The sequence below is a fragment of the Neolamprologus multifasciatus genome, chromosome 15 (genome assembly GCF_963576455.1).
Source record: "Neolamprologus multifasciatus chromosome 15, fNeoMul1.2, whole genome shotgun sequence".
In the NCBI taxonomy this organism is placed as follows: domain Eukaryota; kingdom Metazoa; phylum Chordata; class Actinopteri; order Cichliformes; family Cichlidae; genus Neolamprologus; species Neolamprologus multifasciatus.
This window is the reverse complement of record NC_140453.1, coordinates 25,459,748-25,478,870: the sequence shown is the minus strand read 5'-3', so window position 1 is coordinate 25,478,870 and position 19,123 is coordinate 25,459,748. Positions and strand designations below refer to the sequence as shown.

Genomic DNA, 19,123 nt, shown 5'->3' with positions numbered 1-19,123 from the left:
CTTCGAATAACTGAGGGCGTTTATTTTCCAATTATGTCCACGTTAGTGCCCCTTATTATGTTCCACGCATCTCACTATTTAAGTAGCGTCTCTGCAAACAGCCGCAGGAGTTAGTTTTCCTGCAGTGATTCAGCCCGCTGCTCATCCGTCTGGTGCCAGCGAGACCGCCAAGACGGCCTTCGGCCAGGCAGCAGGTTTGAGGAGGTTCTGCTGCTGGATTAGTGGCAGAGTTAACTAGACCACTGGAGGAACAGCAAGCAGATGCCGGTGGCTCACCAGCAAAACACTTATCTCAAAACAAGAGGGCGCATCCGAAAATAAACCTTCACTGATGGTAAAAAAAACATTCTCCGTGTATTTGTCTTAATATTACAAATATTTGGATTGAGTTTACATTTCAGTCTGAATTATCCTGACTGGAGACCTAAATGGCTTCCCCTTTTTCCTTTCCCTTAATTAAATGACGACACATCTGGCTCTCGTTGCTCTATGACCAGTGATAAAATGTTACCCTTTCATCTCCCAGCTTTCCTCTGCTCCTCGCCTCCTCCATGAGCACTCCTGTCTACTCATTTCTAAAATATCATTGACTTTCCTCTTTACTGCTTATTGACCTTCATGTTGTTTTTATGAGTCCGTTGGCTGCATTTGCTCATTTTTTTCTTTCCTTATTTGTCAAAGGGTTACTGAGCTCCTTTCTTAAGTTACAAGAATGAATAAATCTGAGTGACCTGAACTGTTGAACTGCTGCGATATGAGTTATGGCTCCACTGTTCTGCATACCTGCTGAACTCTTCTTTTCTACTTAAGGCTGTATTTATTCCTGGCTATCGATCATATAGATTCCCTATTGGCAGATAATGTGGCGCAGGTTGAAGGTTTTCTTATATAATTCTTATATAACAGTATATGTAGTTTTTGGTATTAGTAGTAGGGTCCAAACACTGAAAAACCTACAATAACACAACACTTCACTCTTGATTGCAGTGTTTGCTCACAGAGGGAGCTTTGTCCTCACATCTGTCTGCATTCCTGAGTGTTTGGCTTATTTCTGCTGCTCCATTTCCCACAGCATGTCTTCGTCTTGTCTTTCTCCCCTCACACGTAACCAGTCATGGCAGATGGCCGCCCCTCCCTGAGTCTGGTTCTGCTGGAGGTTTCTTCCTGTTAGAAGGGAGTTTTTCTTTCCTACTGTCGCCAAAGTTCTTGCTCATAGGGGGTCATGTGATTATTGGGGTTTTGTGTGTGGTATTGTAGGCTCTTTACCGTTCAATATAAAGCCCCTTGAGGCTGTGCTATGATGCTATATGAATAAATCGAATTGAAAAGTGAATTAAGTGATTTAACTGTAATTTCTGTCATCATGTCTCTAAACCAATTGCCCAGTCTCCATACCCAACCTCTTTAATCCTCTCACTCCTACTTTGTTATTGTGACTTTCTTTCTTTCTCTTTCAGACTTTCCCTCATGCACAGCTTCCACCTCATCTTCACCTTACTCCTGACTTTCAGACAGTCTCAGCCAAGTTTCCATCTTCCATCTTCTGCATCATCACCAGCAGTCCTACCTCCATCCTCTGCCCTACATCACTTCAGCTTGGAGTCTAACCACCAAATACTTTATTACTCAATCTCTGAACAATTTCAGTTAACCTGTGCTTAACACTGATTTAATGAAATTGTTAGACTTTCAGGTGTTTAAAAAACATTAATGATAACTGTTTAAGATTTAACTTAGTTTAGTACAAACGTATGGAGGGAAAAGAATCAAGATTAAAACAATAGAACGTTTCATTGCACTTTTATTCATTTGCATATCGCAGGCTCTGCTTCTGTGGCTGTCATTTATTCCAGAAGATGCTTTTTCTTGAACAGACACCAAACAGCTTCTTGTCAGATGACTAATTCATCCTGCATTATTAATCTGGAGGACATTTAGAGTTGGCGGAACAACATGTGCTTACATATGAAGTTTGTATTTCCAGATCTCATCACAAAAGGATGATCAAAAAAGTTCATTTTCTCAGTTTCAACGTTTGATTTAAAATAAACATTATTTTTTTTTTACTGTTCTTATTAAACACAAGTTTTAAATAATTTACAAATTAGTGCATTTTTTTTGTACATTGAACACATGGGCTCAGTGTTTTGGTACATGGATTAATCTGTCTGGAGTCTTTTATTTTTAAGAAAACCAGATTTTACTTTCTTGTAATACTTAATGAGGTTTAGAAAGCCTCTGACTCTCCAGAAATCCGCGAGTCCCAATTATCTACAGTCTTTTTGTTCTCCAACTACTGGGAGTAAACGCTACGTCCAGATGAACAGAATCAACTTTTGGAGATTTACTTACCTGGATGATCGAGCATGCATCAAGACATCTATAAGGGAAGCATAGATCTGTAAGTGAAGCATAGATCTGTAAGTGAAGCATAGAGCTATAAGGGAAGCATAGATCTGTAAGTGAAGCATAGATCTATAAGGGAAGCATAGATCTATAAGTGAAGGATAGATCTGTAAGTGAAGCATAGAGCTATAAGGGAAGCATAGATCTGTAAGTGAAGCATAGATCTATAAGGGAAGCATAGATCTATAAGTGAAGCATAGATCTGTAAGTGAAGCATAGAGCTATAAGTGAAGCATAGATCTATAAGGGAAGCATAGACTATAAGTGAAGCATAGATCTATAAGGGAAGCATAGAGCTATAAGTGAAGCATAGATCTATAAGGGAAGCATAGATCTATAAGTGAAGCATAGAGCTATAAGTGAAGCATAGAGCTATAAGGGAAGCATAGAGCTATAAGTGAAGCATAGATCTATAAGGGAAGCATAGATCTATAAGTGAAGCATAGATCTATAAGGGAAGCATAGATCTATAAGGGAAGCATAGATCTATAAGTGAAGCATAGAGCTATAAGTAAAGCATAGAGATATAAGTGAAGCATAGAGCTATAAGTGAAGCAGAGCTATAAGTGAAGCAGAGCTATAAGTGAAGCATAGAGCTATAAGTGAAGCATATATCTATAAGGGAAGCATAGATCTATAAATGAAGCATAAATCTATAAGTGAAGAATAGATCTATAAGGGAAGGTATTTGTTTTTACCCTGTTCAATTCATCGTGTGCAATAAGCAGCAATGATGGATGACCCAGAGAGACTGTCTTTGTTATGTTTCCCTCTGTTTTAGTTCCAATCACTCACATGTGTGGAACTGAAATAACAAGTCAGCCCTAAAATATAAGGAGTGGAAAGAGATGTTTGTCTTCAGGCGTAGGAGGTAAAATGGAGTTATTAAAAGGATGAAGTTGATGCTGAAATCTGTTGAGACACACAGCATCAGCGTTTCATGGCCCATCTGCAATGAAAGTGTTTGGTGTGTTTTGGTCTTCTCTTCATTATTAAATATCTTCTGATTGTCACCTTTCTGTATTCCAATAGTGTTTCAGTCTGGTGTGTTTAATGTGTTCCTGTTCCACTTCCTGTTTTATTTTGGTACAGCTCTGTCTTGTGTATATTGTGTTCAGTCTTTATTGGTCCCCTGCCTCACTGCTTCGTCTACACCTGTGTTGATTTGCTCTTCATCTTTGCTGTGACATCTGTTATCCGTCTTCCTGTTTTCATCCCGTGTTACTTATTTATATTTATGAACTTTGCTTTCTTCTGCCTTCTTGGACTGGTGCTATGTCTCAATAAAGATTTGCCTTTTTTTTTAAAAAAAATAACTGTGTCTGCGTTTGGGTCCAGCCATTAAGATGGGCCAAGACCGTCCTGGCCTTTTGCCAAACTGTTTCCAAGTTCAGTCTCATAGATGCATCTGAAGAACGATCAGATTCATGACGAGCATGTTTTCTACAGCCAAACGTGAGGCTAGGAAATGACTGAGAGAGAACCTTTACTTTCTTCTTGTCTACATGAAGCTACACGACCAGAGTTCTTCCAGCATTAGACCTGGAGGAAGATAAATCTTTTATTATACTGGAGGTACTGAGAGTGATTTAACAGGAAGAAATATAAAAACAAATATCCTCTCATTCAGATGTTGTGCTCAGCAGAGGCCTGCAGAGATCACGACAGAAGCGAAGGAAGATATAATGTGATGTTCGAGTGGGTAGGAGGCTGGTGTGGACAAAACTTTGGGCTTCAAACTGTCACGGTCCTGGGTCGGTGACCCAGTGTTTTGTGTTATTGTTAATCTTTGATTTCATCATGATTTATCACTGCTAGTTTGTTGGTTTCTGTTTCAGTATTTCTAGCTCCCTCAGTTCTTTAGGATTTGTACAGCCGACAATAAAGCCGACAATAAAGGCTCGTTATCATTCCACCCTTATCTCCATTTGCCTGCACTTGGGTCCCCAGTCTCCCCACGCCTCACCGTCTGCCTCGCCAGATGTGACACAAACATCAATCCCTGACAATCCCTGAAACTTTCAGCAAATGATTATGTTTTACTCATTTGGTGTCTGCATCAAACCAAATCATTCCCATAGCACAATTTTCTGTTTTCTCCACGGTATACGCCTACAGGTCACGCGTGTGGAGGGGCGGCTGATAACACGTTACATTTGGACTTTTTTAAAAACTTTTGAATAAAGTCTATTTAGCAGCACAACTCAAATCTCACACTGTGTCCTCCCATTAAAATATGACCACGCCATCCCTGACAGCATGTCATGCCGGCAGGCACTGAGTTTGACAGTTAATTATTGGCTCATATTGTCAGTGACAGTGCCAAAATAATAATATGTTTTCTGTTGTCTTGCTGTCAAATAAATGAGTCCAAAAACTAGCAGATGTTAAATAAATTGCGTTTGTTTGAGTTCACTGAAGGTGGTTCTGATCCTGGCGTCTCTCTCTTTAGTTTGGATCACCGCCTTTTTGGATGATCAGACACATCCATCTGTAACTGAGAGGGAAACTCCTCACTGACTTCACTGTTTGTTTGAACACTTGCGAAGGTGAAAATTGGACTTTAAAAACAGCCTTTGTGCTTCAAGTACTCCGAGATTTCTGTTTTCTTCGGGTGTAAAATAGCAGGGAGCCAAATGATGTCCTTTAAAGATTACACTGGTGTTACTCGATATTTTCTCTTTAAACAATACAACACGAGTAGAAAAAAACCAACATTATTTCAGCTTGGTCTGATCTTCTGTCTGTTGCTCTCCTACCGACAGTGTGAACCTTCAAGCGCTGTTCTCAAATGGATAATTTTGTTTAGGTCTACAGATGTGGTTATTTCCAAGAATAAAACATGTTGTTCACTCTGTCGCGTACATGTTAGTAAGGTTACATATTTTAAATGACGCTGTGTGTGAAGAAAAAAGAAATGCACTCGGGACTCCCCAACGCTCTTTAGTGGCATCATTAGTGACGGCGGGTGCTGGCAGTGCTCTTTAAAGCGTCTTTATAGTGAAAGCAGGAAGATTGCATTTTACCACATGGCTATATTTAGAGTGAGCTAACAGTCTGAGATGGTCCCACCACCACTGGTGCTGTTTTTGGCTAACCTCTGGAAGCTATTTTGGTGACTTGTCTTTTTCTACACCAATTAATTTGGAGTGTGACTTACTGGCATGACATGAAACAGCTTACAGTGCAGCATCCAATTCAGGGAAACACTGAACAGCATAATTGCACTTTATCAAAAGGGATGATGCTGTAAAGCTCAAACCAGACTACTTTTTCCATTTTATTATTATTTTATTCTAAGATTTCTACACTATCTTCCACATTTTTACCTTTAAATCTTTTCATCTCATTATTTTGAGTAAATTGAGTTATTATTATTATTATTATTATTATTATTATTATTATTATAACTGCGTCTCATTTCTAGAAACAGTTGAGGATGAAATGTCAACACACAAACGGGAGCAGGCTGTGAGGAGTTAAGCAGCTGTGGGCAGATAAACGTCCGACCATGATTTCAGACTCTCTGTTGAGTTGGTGTTAAAGGGTTAAAAAAAGAGGAAACTGAGCAGAAACAACCCATCTTTAGGAAAGGTGTGCTTTCTCATTAGCTCCACCACATATAAGCGGTTACTCGTTGCTTGTGCATACTGAACTAAAATGAAGTTAATTGCTACCAATTGTGAAGGGAGCTGCACGCCTACTTCTTATTTGAGGCCAGCCATTTTCAAAAATATGAACAACTGGACTAGAAAAGACATTCAAGTCAACCCGACATGGCTGTTTCAGGGAACCTTTGTTACTCACTTGAAATGTAGTATTAGTATTAAAGCTCAAATAATCAGGCCCCATTTTATCTTAATGACCATGTAGTACCATATCACCCTGTTAGAGCACTTCACTCTCACACTGCAGGCCTAGTTGTTGTTTCTAGAGTATTTAAAAGTAGGATGGGAGGGAGAGCCTTCAGTTTTCAGGCCCCTCTTCTGTGGAACCAGCTTCAAGTTTGTATTCAGGAGACAGACACTATCGCTTTTAGGATTATGCTTCAAACTTTCCTTTTTGCTAATGCATATAGTTAGGGCTGGACCAGGTGACCCTGAATCCTCCCTTAGTTATGCTGCAATACGTGTAGGCTGCTGGGGGATTCCAATGATACACTGTGTGTTTTTCTCACTATGTGTTAATAGACGTCTATGCACTGAATCATACTGTTATTAATTTCTGGCTCTCTTCCACAGCATGTCTTTTATCCTGTCTTCCTTCTCTCACAGCAACTGGTCGCGGCAGATGGGCGCCCCTCCCAGAGCCTGGTTCTGCTGGAATTTTCTTCCTGTTTAAAGGGAGTTTTTCCTTCCCACTGTTGCCAAAGTGCTTGCTCATAGGGGGTCATATGATTGTTGAGTTTTTCTCTGTACGTATTATTGTAGGGTCTACCTTACAATATAAAGTGCCTTTAGGTGACCTGTTGTTGTGATTTGGCGCTGTATAAATAAAACTGAATTGAACCGAAATGAATTGATTTGAAAGCTGAACCAGGCATTAATTAAAGACTTGTTGCAGTGGATGTGACTAAGGCTGAGGAGCTGTTCTGGGGAAATTCTGCCTTTTGCTCTGACCACCTCACGTGACCCTGATGTGGATAAGTGGTTGAGTGTACACATGTATGCTCAGTAGGACGGGTGCTGCAGAGTCTGACTCTCTTAAGGAGAAATATGGAAATGACATGAGATGTAGAGAACATTTCTAGCCTCACCAACCATTCAGAGACTTGAATGGTTGTTGAATGGTTGCTCCATGTCACCACTTTATCTGCTTCAGACTCAGCAGTGAAGCTAATGTGCTACTGTGCATGTCTTTGGTCTGAGGGAGAATAAGGGGAAAATCACTGAAAATTCAGAAAATCACCGCCTTGACAAAACAGTGAAAGTTAATCTTATTCATGGACTGAAGCTGCTGCAGAAGCCTCCCACCCACCGCCCCCTGCTAAAACTGCACGCACAGAGCTTTGTTTATCCTTTGGACAGATTATAGACAACTTCTTTTCTCGGTTTTGTTTTGTCATCACATTTACGGCAGTAAACTTTATCGCAACACTCCAATGTTTTATTACAGAGGAAACAAAGCCATAAAATATTTAATTTTGTTCTCTCGCAGACTAACCTCGGGGTGTTGATCCAGACGATGCCAATGTGACAGAAAAAAATGCACTCTTTATCTTTCTGGTTCTCGCAGGAGCAGCGTTTCTCTCGCCGGTGAGCCGTATGGGGGAGCTGCACTGGGGGGCCCTCCTCCAGCACAGAGCTCGAAACAGAGAGGGCTGGAACACACAGGCAGGGCAGGGTTATCGGCTATTGATGATCATCTACTCAAGTATGCAGCGATTCTGCTGCTTTGTCATGAGTGGATGAAAGGGAGATATTTGCATTAACTTGAGATTTGAGTTCAGAATTCAAATTTTTACTGCCAGTTCTGTTTAGATCAATATTAATGAAGAAGCCGTGTGAAGCAGCTTTATGAGACAGTTCTCATCTAAAGATGGTGTTGAGGAGAGAAGCAATCATATTTTATCCACATGTCAGTCTCTTTGTCTCTTTTCTTTACATTTTTGCTGATGATGATCTGTTGTACCTCGAGGTGCAAACATACATTAAAAACTGCCTACAGCACGTGAATTCCTACAGGTTCTCTTCTTCTCTGCTTTACTATGTATTTGGCTGTTCTCTGGCCACTTGCATAAAACTTGATGTTTTATGTACGTGTTTCAAATGCAAAGAAACGTGAAGCATCAACAGGAAGAGTGGGAATACTGTGGGATCCTGACACTGTGAGCTTGCATGTGCAATTTCCACTGGTAATTTGCAAATGCCTAAAAACAACAGACTGTATATAAATTCTGTAGTCATTTTAACAGGACCCATTGGGCAGGTCCAGTGCAAAAAAGCATACGCCCCCTAGTCTGAAATACGAGCATGTATTAAATAAGCATGGCCACTGGGACACGTCAGGAAAGTGTTTACTGGGGTCGTGTATCAACTGAGCAGTAGGGGTCAGTTTCTCATAGACTTAAAGTTATTATATCCAGAAACTATAACACCAGAGTTTGCTCACATCACCAGCCCTGGGGCAGATTGGAAAACTGGTAAAACATGAAACTGAAAATATTGGTTTTAATATCTAGACTGGGTACAGATATTAATGTTTAAATTTGTATTGTGGTTTATTATTCACTTTATTTTCATTTGCTGCTAATAAGAAATGTCAACATAAATCAACAGGATACAAACGATGGATGGTGAAGACGGTAAACATTAAGAAAGTTCAGATACCCACCATGAGCAACTTCAAGAGCAGCTTGCATGGCGGTAGAGCCGACTGCAGGATTATAAGTTAATGCATCAACAAAGAGATCCAGCCTGTTGGGGCCATGAATACCTTTTATAAATTTCATGGCAATCAATCCAGTACCTGTAGAAATAGCTACTCTTAACCTAATTAGTTCATTCACTCACAGGTTTTCCTTGGGTGCACAACAAAGGAAAGTCTGTGTGCAGCTTTTACTTTGTTAAAGTCGGAAATTACTTTATTCAATTTTATAGCCACAAGGTCTTCATCAACACCCCAGAAAAGCATATTCACAGCTACAGTCACATGACACCATGCCCTCCAACAGGCCTGGTGTGTTTCCGATAAGAGAGCCAGAACCGCCATTGCCTTTGTTTTTGTCACCAGAACGTCGGAACAACTCCCTGTTCCTTCCCACTTAACTTAACACAACTCCCTTAGCATGAATGACATGTAATATTGTACCTGAACACAGACTTACAAACACAAAGACACATGTTTAAAAGCACACGTACACACAGAGAGCCCATAAAGCAGGCAGAACCCACAGACGGCCTTTGATCTTGTTCTCGATGCGCATGGGAGAACGTTTAGGCGTCCAAGAGGGATTTACACGATTTACACGTGGGAGCAAAAAAACACCTTTTCTCACAATAAACTTAGGTGTAGCTCTGTTCTTCACCCGGCTGAGTCCCAGAGAATCACATTAGGTTTTTATTCATGCACATTTTCCAAAGAAAGCTCATAAAGGCTCACATTTCAACTAACCCCAGCCGTCATCAGCAGGATGAGCATTCTCAGACACACCAGTCAGTGGAGGCCCTTTTACTACAAACTGGCCAAGCACGGTGGTTACAATACGCATCCCAGTAAAACACTTCTCAAGCAACATTTTCAAAATCCTTTTGGGGGATGCTGAGATTTATAATCTCTCCAGGATTTTCTGGGACTACCCGGAGGTAAACCAGCACAGAAAACCTCCAATAAAAGGCAACATTAAATGACTCTTTTTAAGTGGCAGATTCCAGATGCCAAAACTTCTTGCTCTGTATCTGAGACTGAGCCTAGCCCGCCTATGCTCAAATCTCATTTTGCTTTACATTTTTAACACATATGCATGCATTTTGCACTGATACAGAGCATTTTGTATATGCTGAGCAGCAGGGTGCTGTTATGGAGGAGTGAGGTTGTTTTATTTAGGCAAGTACAGACCGGGAACCACACAAAGCTACCTGCTGCTGTTTGCAACGTCATATCAAAGTTATGTGTGTGTTTTTGCACACCTGAATGTTTCAGTGCCAGATGGACACATCTGTCAGCACAGCAGCTTTCTGCCAGACATCATTATGATATCAGACACGACACGATGAAGAGGATAATGGATCTCCTGTTCTGCTTTACTTCAGTGTTCGGATCTTATTTTTAACCCACGGTCTTTGTGGTAATGCCGAAGTATATTCTGAAAAGGATCTGTGATGACTTTCTTTAAGAGGAAACCTTCAGACTGATTTGAAACACTGAATGTGAATAAAAGGCCTTGACAAGAAAACTCTACAAAATGTAAAAGGATTTTAATCCCAGCTTAGCTTCAACTTCCTAATAGCACTTCAGGTTTGATCCAGACTGCCTGACCTCACAGTGGGGTCGACACCACAGATGTTTCACATCACCTTACTGGTTGGTAGAAACTGAGCTGAGGCGTGATCAGTGGAGTTTCAGTCAAAGCAAGAATGTCAAATAAAAAACTGAATCTTTGTTTAAAGATAAAAACAACTGTTAATCTGACAGAAGAAAAATGACCTGCAAAGTGTCCTTCCTCTTTATGTAACTGAAGCTGGTGCAAGTACCCCAGGAATTGTATTTATTATTAGTTATTAGTCAAGGTAAAATAAAAAATCTCCAGGTCAGTTCTGCTTCGGCTAAAAGTTTTTGGGAAATTTCACGTCTCAGTGCTTCTGTATCTGGAGTTTGTCTTGCAGCATGAAGACACATTAAACAAACACATTTTCCAAACTGGTTTGCACAGTTACTTCTCGGACAGCCAAGTCCAACTCACCTGAACTGAGGGACTTTCTCGATACTGAGGTTTGAATCCATTTGGCATGGAGATTTCACACTTTTTATCCATGGCCCTCACATTTCCTCCTAAAAACAGACATGCTTGAGTGTGACCTTTACGTACTGTATATAGACGAGGTTAGACAAGCAGCTTAGAGGTTTCAATCCTGGCTTGCATGAGGAAACAGTCAAATAATGCTGCCTCTCAGATAACTTCAGAGATTTGTCAGGTTAAATCTCTGTCATCAAAACGAAATTCCTCATTAAAGACTTTCAACTGCTTGAAAGGCCACTTGTTTGCATCGAAAGCTAAAAAGATAATATGACACTAACCAGTTTCACATTTTGTGATATTGAATTATTATGTTCCTCTTTAGTCATTATTATTCATCTTTTCCGAGGCTGTGCCAGAGGATGACTGAGTGAGTGTTGCTTCCAAAATGACACTTTAGAGCATTGATGTCGAGTCCAAAGGCCAGAAATATGCCAGAAAAAAAACAAACTGGCATCAACGTCGACCTTGCCTCTCTCAGTTTGAACACGTGGCACCCAGCTGTGCGGTGGCTCGAGTTTCTCCATCATTGCTTTTATATTCTTTAACAAAATATATAATACGCATGTTTTAGGTGTACGTACAGCATCAGAGATTGCTGTACAGTTGCAACCATCCTCGCTGGTTTGCATCTTTTGAACAGGGAGATGTCTCCATCACTCATTTGTCCTGCCCTCTGATTAAGTTAAGACATCTGACTGAAGACGAAAGAAGCAGCTTGTTGTAATTATTGCAAAATCGGAAACATGGACACTGATTGAGAGGTCTGCAGAAAGGATAGAATAATACTAATAATGACAGAGTGCAGTGTGCAGATGTTTACAGCACTGAGCGTATCACGAATCCTCAAGTTTGTCGGGGGAAAAAAAAGTGAACTTTTCAGTGCCATCACCTGTCGGCGCCTTTCGCTTCATCCTCACTAACGTTTTGATTTCAGGGCTGAGATCTGTCAAGAAGAAAATTGAAATATCATTTATCATCTTTATTTTATCATCGCAGCCTTTTTTGAACTTATCACCTTATTTAATTAAATACTCCTTTTTGTATGACAAAGGCCAAGATTTTATAACTATATCATAAAGACAAAATGACCTCTGCTGAATGAGGTAGGGACAACCTCCTGGGGCAATTTTAGGCCACCTAAGGGTTATAGTTAGGGGTCTGATATTGACTGATGGTGGACACTCAATGGACCACTCACACTCACACTGGGTTGGTGCACAGTCCCAAAGACGTTTGTGTTAATTACAATACTCACAAACCTGCAGAGACAGAGGAAATACAGGGTCTGCTTAGGTCTGCTTAGGCTGAGCATCTTCAGCTGATTCCAGATGTTTTTCAAACCTTCAAGTTTCAGGTTTTGTTTATCTTGGGCAGAAGCCTATGAGAGCATCTAACTGTGCCAGAAATAAAAGAACAAAAACTGGGTGGGCATCAGAGCTTCTCGCGTTAATTCAATCACAAGCAGAAAATATCTAAGAGGAACGTGTCATGGAGAGTAAAAGTAAAATAAAAAGACAATTTAATTCACGAGCTGGGTAAGAAGTCACATCATGTATCACAAAAGTCACGCAACACCACTTTGAGTTTATTCTTCCTGCAGAGCTCACTGCGTGGAACAAGGTGCCAAAATGTTCAGTCAGCACCTTGGGTTTGGTTCTTGTCTGGTTAGTGTCATTTCCAGAACCTAAGTTGTAAACTGATGCTGTCTGCCACTAAAACATCATAATGTGAGCTTTGAGAATCTTATTATCAGTCTTAGTAAACATTTGAATCCATAATTCAGATCCATCAGTCGTTTGCATATCAGGGAACATTTCAAAGCAGCTGTGACAGATAAAAGTGACACAAATACAATACAAAAGAGAGCATGAATGTGATGCTCTTAATGAATGCCAGAACAATACTACTACTACTACTACTACTACTAATTATAATAGTAATAATGATGATGATGATGATGATGATAATAATAATAATAATAATAATAATAATAATAATAATAATAATAAGAAGAAGAAGAAGAAGAAGAAGAAGAAGAAGAAGAACAACAACAACAACAACAACATATCAGACTGATCTTGAGCTCGGCATAATAAATTTTACACACACTATGGGGGAAGCACTGTCCCTGAAATCTTACTTGGATATTTGCCAGTCTTGTTCTCTATGGGAGCATGAGTGATATCAGACTTCAAGCTGAAAGTTGGTTCTTTATTGTTTCCTTGCCACAGGCAGCGAATTACACTTTATGGATGTAAACATTTAACTTTTCCTGGACCTTATGATCTCGTCTCTCTATTTGGCACCCTTTCTGTCCTTTAAGCAGCTCTCAGTGTGATGCACATTTCCTTTCCCATAATTTACATTTAGTATTTTGTTATCCTTTAGCACAGGTATCCACATGCCTGTGCATATGAACCTGCATACTTTACGTACATGTGCAAGTATTCATGCAAGCTCGTGTGCTATTTTGCATCTTTGGCTTAAGAACAAAAATAAAATCATGGGAAATACCAAGAGGCAAACCCCCTGTTCAGGATCCTGCATTGTGTGCGGACCGCTGAGCCAAAGTTTAATTTCTTGCCCCTGTTATGAGAGGGTCTGGTAGGCTCTGCGGGGTTTGACAATATTTGACAATATACACATGGATCAGCTGCTAATCCACGAGCTGGTTGTTTGGACTGGCAGAAGTCAGTGCGCAGGTACAAACCTCTCAGCCAGGAAAAGACTCGGTAACATTCAGTCCTTTGAATTCTTCAGCATTCATAAACACATGAAAAGAAACAGAAGGTATGCAGTGGTTTTGTGTAAGAAGTAAATCACTGTATTTAGTTTGAGCGAACTCTTGGGCATTGTCTCCGAACGTTCTACCCTTGGCGGGCACAACATTCAGAGATTATAAAAAGGTACTGAGGCCAACATTAAAGCCAGAGTAAACTCTCAGCCTAATTTGAAGCCCCAGTGTCTCCAGTTTTATTTCACGAAACGCAGAATAAAATTACACTTGAGAGTTTAAAAACAAAATACACTTTCCATCAACCATCCCTGATGAAACTCTGATGGCCACCCTGGACATGTTGCTTTGTCAGAGCCCTTCTGACCTCCAGACAGAGCACAGGTGAGCACAGATCGAAGAACGGCGAGCGTCAAGTTAGTGATTATGAGGACACCTGAGCTACAGAAGGTAACCTGACTTTATCCTTTGTTGACGCACAGGTTGCAGTTTGACGAAGAAATTAACCCTTTCATGTTATTTGCCAAAACATTAGAGATTTGTGACTGTTTGAAGATTGTCTTTGTTAAGCTTTTTACCAAACAGCTGTTTGACAGCTGATGGCTTGTTTCATTCCAAAAATATTTGGGATAGGAAATGTAAAAGAGGCATGTGGCATGAAGATTGTGTTCAAGGATAGTAAAATGAATGAAATAAATGAAAAAATAAATGAAAAAAAAAATTCCCAAATATTTTAGTAAAGTGTTGTGCCCTTGCTACCAGAACAGTTTACCTGCTCTTAGCTACTGACTGTCCAAACCTGCCGATCTCTGTTGGAGATACCAACACCATTCTTCCAAATTCTTTTACTTCATTTGTTTAATTCTAAAGTTAGCTGGCCTGAAATCCGGTGAGTGCCCAGGGTACAAGTCCCACCATTTCTTCCTAATCTAATCATTTAGTGGACTGGGGCATCATTATCCCAGGAGAGAAAGGTGATATGAGTTATTACTTTGCATTGATTTGCAGTGACCAGTCTCACTATAAGGAATTAATGGACAGGAACAGAAGTGTAGGGCTCAGGGTTGTAGTTTTTCTTTCAAATTACCACCCATCTGCACATTTTCAACCAGCTCAGGCTGTTTCTGTTGTTATACATGCTGTTAGGTTTTATTTAGTGTCCTCAGTGCTCGAAGACAAAGGCTGTGGTGTTGTCTTGTGATTTCAAAGTGCTGCTTTCTCCAGCAATCCCTAATAAGGCTCAGATGTCTGGCTGTGATAGACAAATACAAAACACGCAGGACAGATTAAGACCAACGGGAAGGTGGAGATAGAGGAGACAGAAAAATGGCAAGAAAAACAGTAGACAGTTTGGTAAGCGGAAAAAAAGACAGCGGCAGCCAGAAAAGTAGAGAAAGAGTAGGGACAACGTGTTGACAGAAAGGTGCTTTAAAAATGAGGTCCTCACGCTAACAAAGACTCTACCCAAACTATATTTGTTTAAGATGATGGAGGTAGCATGTACCCAGTAATTCAGTATGCTAAATATTTCATGGAAAAGGCAGCTCCTCGCCTCACCTCAGTCATAAGTAGTACCCTGTGACAGTAATGAGCATGCACACTGCTGAACAAGAGGAAATGAGTAGATTGAGTGTTGGTCAGGACACCCGAAACCACAAGTACTATTTCATAATGACGATTTCAACTGATGTAGAAACAGGAAGCACGCTGGTGTTTCTCAGAATGTGCTCACACTTTATGACAAACCTCAGTAATTCTTGTTTCATAGAGAAGATGTTCAGCCAACTTCCATTTATATTTTCCTTTTAACTGCACACAACGGTTAGCTCTAGCTTGTGGTGTGTAAATGTAAAAGAAAACATGCAACTGCAAGTAGCCACCCCGTCCTTTAACCTTTAAGATCTACCTGAGGATGTGGGTTTTCATTCAGCAACACCAAGAGGGTCATACCGTAATGCTGCACCAAAGGCCCAGACTTGTTCTTACCAGGATTACACATAAATGTGCCCAGCTGTACTTCAGCTGGCTGGCATGTGGCACGCTAAATTAGACTTGGTGTCAGGCTTCTTTGACACGTACTGTACATGTGACAACATTTTTATTATCACAAATATAAATTCATCATGCAAGAATGAGCATAAAGTATGATTTAAATTGGTTATGCTTGTAAATTCTTTTGAGAAGATCGGCTCTGTAAGCCATTGTATGCACTGCGTGTGGTTCAAGCCAACAAACCTAAAGATCAAACCAAGAATGCTATCTTTGAGAACAGAGGGGTCACTGGTCTGCTGCTACCTTGAATAGTTATTCCACTTTATGTCTTAGGTGTTTCAAAAGTTTAAATGAGTTCAAATCACAAATAACTCTTTAAAACACCCTTTAATGTGTTTGTCCTTCATTGCCTGCACCATGAAATGAGTCTGTTTGACAAACCATGATTTTATTGCCAGTGTTTCAATTCAATATTTGTACATTAAAATAATTATGTCATTATTAAAATCACTATGTAGGCACCTTTATCAAGCCTACAAAGCTTTCTTTGTAAATGACTCTTCTATAATAGAAAGCCTGGTTTAGACTTGTGCAGGAAATTTAGGAGTATGAAAACACAACACAGCCCTAGTTTTAGAAATGAAAGATCCAAAATCCAGTTCTGCAGGTAGACCTATTCAAAAAGTTAAATATCCCAGCCTGCTTTGACTTTTAAAGTTCCTGGCAGGCTCAAACTATACCTCGGGCTAATGTGAAATAATGTCCGTTTGTATTTTTTAGAATTACGTCTTCCTTCTGTGAGGGCCTTGCCATCAAGGTTTCTGAAAACATTTTTATTAGCTGCTTCACAAAGATATCTGGGGATTGAATGTGCTAACAGTCTGAAGAACACCTAAACCAGGCATTGTTACCCAAACTTAGCTAAAGACTAGATTATACCAGCTTTCATTAAATCCACAGTTTTACTTGACTCATCAGTCATTTGAAAAAGAATTAATTTTCAATGAAAAGGGTTTTACCGCACAGTCCTTAGCATGTACAGCTGTAAGACTTATTTCTTCAGCAGCCTTCAGGTATGTTAGCTGGAGGCTACAAGAGGTCGTTTTGTGTTCATGGTTGGATTTCTGTGTGGCTCACGCTCAGCTTCACAGACTAAATCGTCCCGTCTTACCCGTCTATGGTGATTTTTCGTTTTTATGGGCCGATGATTTTTTATTTTTTTTTGGTAACGGTATAAACAATGAAAGGTGGTGGATTGGCCAGATGCTGGGCAGTGTGTAAAAATAATAGTTGTTTGGTGGTGGCTATCGCGGAGCTTCCACAGATTCAGTAACATTAGCAAGTGGTGGAGGCCAGCAGGTGGATGAGAGAAAGGGGAGACAGGAGGAGGAGAGACCCGAGGCGGCCGCCGGTCTGAGTGTCAGGTGAACTGAACTTCAGGTAAGAAGTTATGACCTGCAGTCTATCTGGGTCAGATATAAACCAAGTTTAGGTGGAGTTTATTTTCGTTGTGCTGACTTTTTACAGTCAGTTACAATAACTCGTACTGCTTACTAGCTAGAATGACGGAGTTTCTATACAGCTGGGTGGGTGCTATGATGTTACTGAAAGTGAACTTTATTTTATTCATAAGGTTCGTTAGTAGAGTTGCCAACCGTCCCGTAAAAAGACGGAATCGTCCGGTATTCAGAGAAAATATTACGCGTTTTGTATTGAGCTGGAAAGGAGCACAGTTTGTCCCGTACTTCAGCTAGAATTAAAAAAAACACAAAGCTGGAGTTATTCTGTCTTTACGCTGCACAGCTGCCTCTTCTTCGCTCATTCTCTCCCCCTCCCTCTCCTGTTTCTACTTCAATGAACATGATCGTGAAACTGATCAATGATCAGCTGAACAGTTTTTCTCTCTTGTTTGTTTATCGCCCACTTTGCGCCAGAAAGAGGAAACCAGTGGATGTCGTGTTAAACAACAGCTGCACATTTAAGCTTGATCAGCTGTTGTTAGAATTGATTTAATATTGGTGTCTTATACAGCACTCCTCTACTCAGAGCACTCACTTTTTTTTTTTTTTTTCCGCCTGTCCCATTTGGTTCTTTAGCCATCAGAATTGTTGTCTGAAGACCAACAAGGATACCCAATGGATTTATTTTGCCAAATGGATCATCATGGCATTGCCGTATTGGTCCATTTGATCGACCTTTGTTTTTATTATTTATTTTATTTTCAGTTGTTACAGACGGGACAGACATGAGTGAGGGATAGGAAAGGGAGAAAGAAAGAGGAAGGAAAAGAAAAACAGAAGGGGAGAGGGACAGTGAGAAAGGGGGGAAGAAAAAATATCTCCGGGATCACCTGTTGAGAGAAAAAGAATAGAAAACAAGCAAAAAAAACAAAACAAAGCAACATACTATACACAACACCATCGCATTAATCTAGCTAAGTGTAAACAGCAGTAAATACTAAATATTGAATGTTGTTGTGCAGCACGCAGGACAGACAGCGCACAATGTGCTTTGAAGTAGCAGCCAAGAAAGGTGTGATTTAAGTCTACGAACAGTGAACACCCATGTGCACACCTGTGTGGATCGGCGCGCTTGTATTCAAATGGTTTCCCCATGTAATGGTCTGCTAGAGGATGTAGAGAGCCATAGCCCTGTCCCCCAGGGCATGAAGCAGGCATGGAGGAGATCCAGGCCCCAGACATCCAGAGGCCCCAGAGTGCAAGAGCCCAAGGAGGACCACCGGAGGGGCATCCGTGCCACCTTCATGGGAAGGGCTGAGGATCCCCAGACGAGGGGTCACCCAGTAGCCACCAGGCAGAAGCTAGAGGGGGCTGCACCGGCGTGCCCGCCGGCTCCGCCGGCAGCCAGCTGTGCCAGAGTGAACCGAGCCGCAGGCACAGAGGCCGGAGGCCCGAGGGCCCCCCGCGCCCCGGAAGAGGCCTGACCGAGCAGCAGGCGCCAGGCCCCGCCAAGTAGCCACCGGGAGTGAGCTGGCACATGACCTGAGCGCCCAGCCCCGGACACCAAGAACCAACAATGCACCGACCCCTGAGGGCATCAGTCACCGGCAGGGAGTGTGGTGAGGGGAGATAGGCCTCCACACTTTGGAGGGCCTGGGAGTTCCCAGAGAGGTGGAGTCTAAGACCCGACCTGACATATAGACACAGACAAACAGGCACACACAGACACAGACATGCATTCCCACCCTCATGCACACATATACAAACACTCAGCACTCACCCAACGTAGGAATAAACGTAAATGGACATGTACACACAATCACACTCCCCAAACATACTCTATACCCCGGGTCCAGGTATCCTCACCCCCAGAGATGGAAACAGCACCCAGACCCAAGAGATGTTACCCTTCCCTCCGGGGTGGAGGCAAGCAGACCGCCCCAGGCTCCGCAGCAGCAGGGAGGCCAATCAGACAGCCAGCATCTCTTCCCAGCCCCCCCGCCCCGATGGCTAGCAGAGAACGGGGGTGTGTTAAGACCCCATACCTCCCTCCTCCCGCTCAAGTGTAGTGTT

The 19,123-nt window shown here is 41.3% G+C and overlaps 1 protein-coding gene across 1 annotated transcript in view; it reads right to left on the bottom strand.

Annotated features, from left to right (window-relative positions):
* The window catches only part of LOC146502191 (endothelin-2), a 33,025-nt gene that overhangs the window by 10,196 nt on the left and 3,706 nt on the right, over positions 1–19,123 (bottom strand). Inside the window, exon 2 of the mRNA XM_085133706.1 lies at positions 7,570–7,726. Coding sequence (XP_084989832.1) covers positions 7,570–7,726 — 157 coding nt within the window. The remainder of the gene's footprint in view (positions 1–7,569; positions 7,727–19,123) is intronic.